Raw genomic sequence first — 10,617 nt, 5'->3', positions numbered from 1 at the left:
GATCATCTTGAACCAGAGGCTCCTTGGCTCCCTTTTCCCCTTACTCCTCCAACATCTTTCATCAAAACAGTACAGTGCTTCTCTAGTTTTAGTTGTTCAAACTCCACAGAAATATTAGCTGTTGGATGAGGCCTCTACTGAATGCCCTGATTTTATAGCCTCCGGGGACAAAGTTTTTTTTTTAAGATTTTTATTTATTTATTTGATAGACAAAGATCACAAGTAGGCAGAGAGGCAGGAAGGGGGTGGGGAAGCAGGCTCCCCGCTGAGCAGGAGCCCGATGCAGGACTCGATCCCAGGACCCTGAGACCATGACCCCAGCCAAAGGCAGAGGCTTAACCCACTGAGCCAGCCAGGCGCCCCAGGGACAAAGTTCTAGTGGTACGGACTGTCCAGTACTCAGACCCTTGCGCATAAATTCTTAAGAATTGCCATCAGCACAGCTGTTGTGTCTTGAGGAGCACAAGGTTCAGACGACCGTCACTTTGGGGAGAGCACACAGCATCTCAAAGAGCAGATTAGCGGCCACCAGGGCCGTGTTGCCTACAAAGAGACAGAACTGAAGGTGAACGCGAGGCAGGCCGCTCCCAAGGCCAAAACTCTTGGTACTCAACCCTTTTCCCTTTGCGCTGCCTGTCCGGATTCGCCCCTTCTTCCACCCTCTTCTCCGGGCTGCCCAGCCACCCTGTGGACACGCTTTCCCTGGTACTCGGCTCCATCCAGCATCATTCAGAAAGAGCCTTCTGAAATTTACACGGTTCGTTGTTTACCCCGAGAACAGAACCCCGCCACCGCCTCCCTCCAGCGCCCACCCCACCCCGCCGCCCAAGGAAAACCTGTAATAATGGTGTCTATCGTATTTATCACCTACCCTCTGAGGCTAACAAGCCTAAGTCTGGAAGCTTCTCTAAGTCAAAATTATTGGAATGGCATCTGCTTCGAATTTCTCTCCTAAGCCACCCAACCTCCCACTTCTTTAATATTAATAAATATTACTTATGCCTCGACGATTCGCTTCTCAATGAACTATCAAAGAAAGGTAGAACGGTGCTACCCTATTAATAAACTATCGGCTGGTTTCTTTCTCTTCCGCTGTCCGGGCCAGTAATAGCCACCTCCCAGGGGTTTTGTTAATTAGCTCGTGTTTGTAGGGTGTGCAGTAATAGGTTTATTTTCTTCGCTGCAAAACATACTCAGCAGGTCCCCAAATTACACAAAAGGGCCCATCCATCTTCTACTTATCAAGTACATTAATATCATTTAAACCGGCAGCTGCCTACAGATCACAGTCTACTCGCTTACTCACCAAAAGGATCATAGGGCGGCGAAACTTCCACAAGATCACAACCCACCACGTTCAGGCCTTGACAACCCCGGATGATCTCCAGCGCCTGTCCCAAGACCAAGCCTGAGTTGTCCACAGCAGTAACCGCTCACAACGAAAAGCAACCACAGAGCTCCCAGTGCCTCTCTCCCAACGCATGCCCACCCTTTGACTTGGAACTATCTCTTTCTCACAATAAGCATCTATTGATGGCCAGGCACACTGGTGGGCATCACGGAGACACAAATGACCAAGACACAGCCCCCGCTCCCAAAGGGTCCACTGTGGGACAGAATACACACAAGCAGACCAATCACTTCAATGTCATGCATTAAAGGCTTCAAGAAAAGCCAGTGTAGGGACCCCTGGCAGGCTGAGTCAGTAGAGCGTGCAACCCTTGATCTTGGAGTTGAGAGTTCGAGCCCCGTATTAGGCGTAGAGATTACTTTAAAAAATAAAATCGTTAAAAAAAAAAAAAAAAAAAAAGCAAGCATAGGAAAGTGTAACACGAAACAGCCCCAAGAGCTGGGGTAAGGCATCCCCAGCAGTGGAAGCACTTAGCGCAAGGAATTGGCCAAGCAGCTAGGTAGGAGCAGTGCAGCCCAGACTGAAAGACACATGCAAAGACACGGAGATGGAAAGAAATACCAGTAGTTAGATGTGGCCAGCAGACAGGATAAGTGAGGGCAATGGTGGGAAGAGGTCGCTTTGTCTAAAAGAGTTTCTGTTCTGCCGGTGAAAAGCCCAGAATGAGAAGCTGAGGAATGAGGGTTGAGTTTTAGAAATCTCTGAGAGGAACTGATGGAGAATGGCTTTGAGAGGTAGTTGCTCACAGGCCCCCCTTTCTTAGAGGAGATAAGGTCACGGCTCAGGTGTGAGCGGTCTTCCCTCAGGCGCCCAGATATCTACGAATGCCTCCTCTTTATGTCAGGCACCGTTCTAGACTCTAAGGACAGGGGAGCACATGCAGCAAGATCCTGATCCTCCTGGAGCTCACCTTCTAATTAAAACCACACTCCGATTCTGCCTCCATTTCCTGACACTCAGCCCACAGTCAGAGAGCTTTATTTGAGTGTTTCTATAACGTCTGAGCATCCACGGTTGGCAGTTAATCCCACCGTGAGCACTTCTTAAATGGAACCCCAGAAAGAGAAACTTAGTGTTTTTAAGTGGGGCATATGTCCCCCCGAGCCAACCATACATGGATCAGAGTCAGAAGGCTCAAGGAACAGACTATCCAATCCCAGAAAGGAGGGCCCTTGCCAAAGTCGGTCCACTCCTCACTCAACAAGAGGGTCCAACTTTCAAGCAGCCCTGAGAACAAAGGTCTAACCCCTCAGCTTTTAAAATCCTGTCCTGATCCCGAAGACTCACCCACCGCAAGTCCCAGGGAAGTGGGGAGTTAAGAACCCTCCCCGCCCCAGACACTGTTCCTGGTGGAAGCTGCTTACCTGACTCGGGGTGAGACCGGCAATCTCAGGGGTGCCTGTCCCCGGGGCATAGGCAGGGTCCAAGCTGTCAATGTCAAAGCTGATATAGATGGGTTTGCCTCCCATCTGTTGCCTCACCTCCCCCATCAGAGGAACCAGGGACTTCATCCAACAGTCTTCGGCCGGGACCACCCGGAAGCCCTGAGGAAGTCAAGAGCAGGACGTCAAGCCTCCCACATGGCGTCATTTACTGAGCATTTCATATGTGCCAGCCCCACACGAAGCGCTTCTGTACACACGACATCAGACCCCCAATCTTCACGAAGAGGGAACTGCCATCCCCACTTTACTGGTGAGGAAGGGAGGAGCGACGGCCCTGAGGAAGCAGGAAGTAAGTCACAGCTGACCTGGGGAGATGGGATCACAGAGAGGCTGGGCTAGAGCTTGAGTGAGGGAGGAACTTAGCACCCCCTGAAGGGCTCGGTCCAGGAAAAGGGCCCTTTCACGCTCTAAAAGCAGGCGACTTGGGTCTTTCCTGTTGGCCTCTTGTCATTCGTGTTTACCTCTGGCCAGTGCGGGGGGAGGATGAGAACTAGAAAGATGGCTCCTGGCCTTGGGTTCGGACCTCCTCCGCTCTCTCTGAAGCCAGCCACAGCGCCGAGGTTGGTGTGTTTCTGCTCCTCTCCCCACCCCGGCGATGAGAGGCCCCCTGTGCCTCATGCACTCACATCCTCTCTCCTCTCTGTTCCACGTGCCCCTCTTGGTGCAAACTCGGCCTTCCTTCCTGTTTTTCTGAACTGAGTTATTAAAACCCCTGTGCAATCCAGAGCCACCACCAAATGGGCACCACAGAGCAATGCGCTCTGCAGGCTGGGGGCAAAGGAAGGGGCATTTGGTTTGTCACCTGGCTCCGGCTGTATCTGTAAGGATCCAAGGTCATGGCGGAGCCCCGGATGCCGATCTGCACCACGCGCTTACAGTCCAGGAGACCCTCGTCCACGCAGCGGCGGAAGGGCGACCCGTGATAGAGCTTCTCTCCAAGGGCCGTGTCAGCCGTGTCCATGTGAGCGTCCACATGCAGCAGCCCCACGGGGCCATGCCTGATGACAACAGGCAGCTCAGAGGCCAGGCCTCCCTCTGGGGCCAGAGCACCGCCCCCCTCCAGGCTCCCCACACTTCCACACTTGACCTTTCATAGCCACAGGCGACCTGGCATCAATGACCAGCCTTGCAGCTGGTTCCTGTCTTTAAATCACTTAGCGGCTCAGAATAATCAGCTCAGAGAAGTCCGGCAGAAGACAGACACATACACTGCTTTAGCTGCAACCAACTACCTACCTATCACCCAGAATATTCTTCACTTAGAGCCGGAGAGGCCCAGACGGATAAGAATGAAGGATGGAGGCTCAGGTGAGCTTGGCAGAGCTCATCAGAGCCACCCTTTCTCCAACCTTGGCACCAAGAAGCAGCTTCAACCCAACCCTCTCTCCATCATCTCCAACAGCCCCGCCAGCCACCGGAAAGCAACATACAACCTGAATCAATGCCAGGCAAGCAGAGCTTCCAGAAAAGACTTGCACCCGCCCACGACCAACGAAGATGTTACCCACATATCCTTCCCGTGTATGAATTCTGGAGCTGCGCCGCTTTGGCCCTTCTGCCTCTTTTTCAAACTAATTAACCCAAGTTAGTTCATCCCTGGTAGACCTGCAGGACCGGAAAATCCATTTTCTCATTCTCTGGGGAAGGGGCCCTCTCAGGGCCTCTCCTCAAAAAGCAATACCCCTGTGTATTGGGCCTTGAAGCCAAACAGAAAGTGAAGTTAACAGGGTTTGTGTATTTCACGAGGGGCCCATCTTCCAAAGACAGAGACACACGCTGAGCACGCGCACCAGAGCAGATCTAGGGCGAGCAAGGGTAGCCACAAGTGTTAATAATAAATTGTCTTGGCTCCCAGCCGGTGACTGACAGAGACACGGGGAGCTCGACCTTCATTTTGATCCACAGAAGCAACTCAGTCGGGAATTTCCCATCACCCCAAATAACCTGAGCCAGCAGAGGTCACGTGATACCATCTAGCAGCAAAACACTCATTCCCCAGCTCCTGAATCTCGAAACCTTTGTGCGCACCCAGACGCTCAGGACTTACTTTTTTGCCATCGCTTGCAGAATCGGATATGTGATTGTGTGATCTCCACCTGCAAAGAGGAAGAAGAAAACATCTGGAACGTGGGTAAGAGGAGAGGACCATGTATTACTGACAGCAGTCTTCCGTTTGCCCAGTTGTGCCACTCTTTTGATTAGACCAAAGAGCTGTAACCTCAGCTAACGTGAGATCTTATTCAGCTGTGGGAAGATGGCCACTGGATGTTTGGGATTACATAGTCCTTTAAAAGAGGAAACGGAGAGCCTGGGTGGCTCAGTCCTTTAGACGACTGCCTTCTGCTCCATTCATGATCCCAGGGTCCTGGGATCGAGCCCCATGCCGGGCTCCCTTTTCAGGAGGGAGCCTGCTTCTCCCTCTCCCTCTGCCTGCCGCTCTGCTTACTTGTGCTCTCTCTCTGTGTGTGTCAAATAAATAAACAAAATCTTTAAAATTAAATTAATTAATTAATTAAAAAAATAAAATAAGGGGCACCTGGGCGGTTCAGTTGTTAAGCATCTGCCTTCGGCTCAGGTCGTGATCCCAGGGTCCTGGGATCGAGCCCCGTATTGGGCTCCCTGCTTGGCGGGAAGCCTGCTTCTCCCTCTCCCACTCCCCCTGCATGTGTTCCCTGTCTCGCTGTGTCTCTGGCAAATAAATAAAAATCTTTTAAATAAATAAATAGAATAAAAGAGGAAACAGATGAAAGCATACAGGTACGATGTCTGGAACAGGTCTGTCCAATAGAACCCTGCAGCGATGGGCATGTTCTCCGTCTGCACTGGACACTGGACATGACGGTCACTAACCACAAGGGCCTACTGGAATACAGCTCATGCCAGAAGGATCCACATTTCCTATTTTATCTCATTATAATCACCTGTAACTTGAATAACCATCTGTGGCTAGTGGCTGCTGTACAGGACAGCTCAGGCCTAGAAAAGCATCACCGTGGACCACTACTAATAACAATAGCTAACATTTATTGAAGCTTAAAATACGCCAGTCACGATGCCAGACACGTTGTAGGCACTTTCACTATACGCCCCTCGTGCTAAACAACGAGGAGATGCTGGTAATGTTATATTCCCGTTTCACAAGTGAGGAAATGAAGCATAAATAGCCCATGAGAGGTGAGCTGAGATTTTCAAACCGAGCCATCCAGAAACCGCACTCCACACCACCAGGTTCTGCAGGCTCAGCCCTCTCGTTGGGCAAAAATACATTTGGAGATTTAGAAAAAGGCCTGTGTCATTTAACTACTTGTGAACTGGAGGAGAAAGAAATGTAAGTGGGAGCAGAGGGAAAGATGCTCTATAGGCTGACAGAGACCCTGATGAGAAAGAAATACCCCCTAGCAGCATTCTCTCAAATAAAGTCATTAAAAGTATGTCCCTGAGGGGCACCAGGGTGGCTCAGTCGTTAAGCAGCTGCCTTCAGCTCAGGTCGAGATCCCAGGGTCCTGGGATCGAGCCCCACATCAGGTTGCCTGCTCAGCGGGATGCCTGTTTCTTCCTCTCCCACTCCCCCTGCTTGTGGTCCCTCTCTCACTGTCTCTCTCTCTGTCTCTGTCAAATAAATAAATAAAATCTTAAAAAAAAAAAAAAGTATGTCCCTGAGAGGGGCCTGGGGTGGCTCCATTGGGTCGGCGCCTGCTCTTGATTTCAGCTCAGGTTGCGATCTCAGGGCTGTGAGATCAGCCCTGAGTGGGGTCTGTGCTCAGTGTAGAGCCCACCGAAGAATCTCTCTTGTTCCCCTCTGCCCCTTCCACCCCTACCCCTGCACAGGGGCGTGCACACTCTATTGTGCTCTCCTCTCTCTTTCAAAGAAAGAAGGAAAGAGAGAGAGAGAGAAAGAAAGGAAGAAAGAAAAAGAAAGGAAAAAGAAAAGCATGTCCTTGAAATGGTTAAAAAAGCCACAGCTGAGTGAGGTTCTGTTGTGAGCCTTCCCGAGGCCTGGAATCATGGGTAGGACAAAGCTGAGGTGGGGAGAGGAACTTGCTGGGATGCAAAATTTAAGGGACACCAAAAAACTGAGTCATTAAGATAAATGCTATTTTGATGTAATTTTTTGATGTAACTATTTTGATTTTTATAAATCAAGGTCAAGGCCAAAAAAAATCTAGGATGAGAAATTTTTTTTTAGATTTATTTATTTATTTGAGAGAGAGCACAGATGGAGAAGGGAAGGAGCAGAGGAAGAGGGACAAGCAGACTTTGCACTGAGCCCAGAGCCAGACATGGGGCTCAGTCCCAGGACCCTGAGATCATGACTTGAACGGAAACTGAGAGTTGGACGCCCAACTGACTGAGCCACCCAGGTGCCCCTCCATGTTACATTTTTAAGGGGCGCCTGAGTGGCTCAGTGGGTTAAGGCCTCTGCCTTCGGCTCAGGTCATGATCCCAGGGTCCTGGGATGGAGCCCCGCATCGGGCTCTCTGCTCAGCAGGGAGCCTGCTTCCCCCCCCTGCCCGCCTGCCTCTCTGCCTGCTTGTGATCTCTCTCTGTCAAATAAATAAATAAGTAAAATCTTTTAAAAAAAAAATTTAAAAACAAAAAAACATTCTCTTTCCAGCTGTCTCCATATTCACAGTGGCTTCCCCTGAAGGAGCAGCTACACCCAAGCCTGAGATAAATGAACTCCCAGCCCAGAGAGCTGCACTTGTCCCCACAGATGCCATTACCCAAGGTCAGGGGAATACAGCCAGCTGTTACAATTTTCTGATAGGCCTCTTGAATTAAACGGCAGCTATCCTGAAGGTTGTAAAGATTGACGTTCACATCGCCTAGGTCTGCAACCATGAGGGACTGGAAGGGGAGGGCCCCCGTGCTAGGGTTGACTGTCCGAAGCATCACCGATTCTTCCCGGATCCGCCGGGGTCCAAATCTGGAGAAGGAAAAATCATCCTGTGAACCACCCCAGAAAGGTCAGAGGTCCTGCCTCCGCCAGGATTTCTTAACCTCTACACTGCTGACATTTGGGGCTGCATGAGTCTTTGGTGTGGGGGGGGGGGGCAACCAATCCTTGTAGGATGTCTCCCCTGATCTCTAACCCACTAGATGCCAGTAGCAAGTGGGATAACCAAAAAGGCCTCCAGACACTACCAAATGTCCCCTGGTTGAGAACCACTGATCCAGGCTATATACTCTTTTTTTTTTTTAAGATTTTATTTATTTGACAGAGAGAAGCACCAAGAGAGCGAACACAAGCAGAGGGAGTGGGAGAGAGAAAAGCGGGCTTCCCGCTGAGCAGGGAGCCCAATGCGGGACTCAATCTTAGGACCCTGGGATCATGACCTGAGCCTAAGGTAGATGCTTAAGGACTGAGCCACTCAGGTGCCCCCCAGGCTGCATACTTGAAGACATCAAAGGCACGAATTTAGGGACCCACCCATCAACAATTTACTAAATGACATTAGATAATTTCTTAATCTCCATGAGCCTCAATTTCCTAATCTGTAAAATCATGTACTGTGTTGTTGGAGGAATGGAGCAAGGTCATCTCTGCAAAGGGCCTTGCATTTAGGAGACATTTAATAAATGGCGGCATCCATGTTCGCGGTAAGGGGGCGAGCTGAGCAGAAATTAGCTGATGCTCACTCACTAGGAAAACAGATTTTACTTTCACTGCCTCCATCTTAGAAAAAATGCCTTGGGGTTCCTGGCTGGCTCAATTGATGGAGGTAGAGGGTGGGACTCTTGATCTCGGGGTTTCAAATTCCAGCCACACACTGTGTATAGAAATTAAAAATAATAAAATGAGGGGCGCCTGGGTGGCTCAGTGGGTTAAGCCTCTGCCTTCAGCTCAGGTCATGATCTCAGGGTCCTGGGATCGAGCTCCGCATCCAGCTACCTGCTCAGGAGAGAGCCTGCTTCCCCCCTCTCTCTCTGCCTGTCTCTCTGCTTACTTGTGATCTCTGTCAAATAAATAAAATCTTTTAAAATAATAAAATGGAAAAAATTTTTCATAGTAAAATGTATTTTTTTTTAAATCCTTGTATTTGAGCAATTCTTGATCAGGTGACATCTAGAGGTTTGGGGAAGGGGCATTCAGTTTCCCTTCTTCTCAGAAATAATGTCCCCTGCCTCCCCCCCACCCCAACCCCCAGCCCCACAGCCACCCAGCAAGGTTCAGGAATCAGTGTGTGGAGAAGGCTCCGGTCACCAACAGAAGACACCCGTGACCAGCCCTCACCATTGCTCGATGCGGGAGGAGGGAAATCAACGGTCTTTCCAACAAGGATTGGGAGCTTCCCGGAGCGAGCACCAGCTTCCAACCCCACCCTGGGTGAGAGGAGGCGCCCGTCCCTTTGTCTTGCGCGCCCAGTGGCCATCAGGCGGTCCAGCCACCTGTCCCCTAATCCTTCGGACCTCACCTCGCCCCGGGCCGGTTGGAGGTCCCAATGTCCAGCGGCACCCCGACGAAGGCGGCGTCCAGCCCCTCGGGAGAGGCCTGCACCGGCAGCCGCATCATGGAGCAGACGCCCACCGTCCGGGCCACGAACTCGGAGCTGGGGGGCTGGTTTCGGGGCGCATCGGAAGACCGGCTGCTGGAGCTGCGGCCCGGGTGGCAGAGCCCCACGGCAGGATGCGCGCCCCCGCCGACCCCCAGACCCCGGGCGCCCCGGGACGCAATCCACCGAAGCATACCGCCTGCCCCGTCCGCACAGCGCCAGGCCCGCGGGCTGTGCCGGCGCGGAGCAGCGCGCGCTCAATGAGCGGGCGGCCTGGGGAACTGGGCGGGCGAGGGGCCGCTCTCTCCCCGCCCCCTCTCTGGACTCTGGCCTCTGGCTCCCTCGGTAAACAAAGCCAGGCCGGGGCCTCCCCACTCCCGGCCACGGCACCGCCCCGGTGTCTGTGCCCCCCACCCCAAAACTGGCCCTTGGTCCCTGCTTCTCCCTATCAGAGTAATGTTTTTAAAAGTGAAAAGATTTAAAGGAAAAAAAAAAAACAACTTTTTTCTAAAGAAGAGAAATAGGCGATGCACTTTTTAAAAGATTTATTTATTTTAGAAAGAGCGAGGGCGCCAACGAAGGAGGAGGGACAGAAGGAGAGAGAAGCGGGCTCTCCATTGAGCCCGGAACCCATAGCGGGGATCCATCTCACGACCCTGAGAACGTAACAGGACCTGAGCTGAAATCAAGAGTAGGAGACTTAAGGGACTGAGCCACCAGGCACCCCTGGAAATGCATTTTTTTAAATAATTTATTAAGAAATGTTGGGTAAGATTCTTAGGAAGTGGAGTCTTTCTAAATAATCTTCTTGGATTTAGAGACACACACACAGCCCCCCTCTCCCCCAGTGAAGGTCACACTACCGGGAAGTCCCTAATCTGCAATCCTCTTTATTTCTAAGGGGAAAGGGGGAGAAACCACCAGCGAAAGGAAAAAGCGATTTGTAATGAAGTCACGTGAGCCAGGCGGTGGAACTACACATTTTCAATCTCTGGAAGCTGAGATGGAATGGAAAAGGCCTGCGTTGGCTTTAAATTGCAAACTTCATACCCAAGTCATACCTTAAACCCCGCACCACCTACGGCCTCCACTCTGCAGGCTGGGGGCAAAGTCTTCTAAGAGCCAGTGTTGAAAGAGCCTGAAAAGTATTTTCCAGGAAAAAAAGAAGCAACAATCCCTTAACAGCCCTAGGGGCAGATTCTATCACCATTTCTTTCATCTGGTTTGTCCTGGATGTATCATTTTCTCGCCCCTGGTTTATTCTTTC

At 51.1% G+C, this 10,617-nt stretch overlaps 1 protein-coding gene across 1 annotated transcript; it reads right to left on the bottom strand.

Moving 5' to 3' along the window:
* Positions 1-359: 359 nt before the first annotated feature.
* On the bottom strand, positions 360-9,544 carry LOC111154877 (agmatinase). Its single transcript, XM_022514811.1, has 7 exons — positions 9,273-9,544; positions 7,581-7,783; positions 4,904-4,952; positions 3,659-3,854; positions 2,776-2,955; positions 1,307-1,391; positions 360-543 (listed from the first exon to the last, which is right to left on the bottom strand). Exons 1-7 carry the CDS (start codon positions 9,542-9,544, stop codon positions 470-472), a joined length of 1,059 nt encoding a protein of 352 aa, XP_022370519.1. The 3' UTR covers positions 360-469.
* Positions 9,545-10,617: the final 1,073 nt, after the last annotated feature.

Source organism: Enhydra lutris, unplaced genomic scaffold (genome assembly GCF_002288905.1).
Source record: "Enhydra lutris kenyoni isolate GAN:26980312 unplaced genomic scaffold, ASM228890v2 scaffoldscaffold38, whole genome shotgun sequence".
Lineage (NCBI taxonomy): Eukaryota > Metazoa > Chordata > Mammalia > Carnivora > Mustelidae > Enhydra > Enhydra lutris.
Note: the sequence above shows the minus strand (reverse complement) of the source record. Positions and strands in the feature narration are given on the sequence as shown.

Bases quoted from the DNA above. Each gene is read 5' to 3' on its own strand.
- LOC111154877 (XM_022514811.1), bottom strand. From the start codon at position 9,544: ATGCTTCGGTGGATTGCGTCCCGGGGCGCCCGGGGTCTGGGGGTCGGC. The intron at 1,392-2,775 runs GTAAGCAGCTTC...GTCTTGGGACAG, and splicing joins CCGGTCTCACCCCGAGTCAG to GCGCTGGAGATCATCCGGGG. The intron at 544-1,306 runs GTGAGTAAGCGA...GTCTCTTTGTAG, and splicing joins GCCGCCCTATGATCCTTTTG to GCAACACGGCCCTGGTGGCC.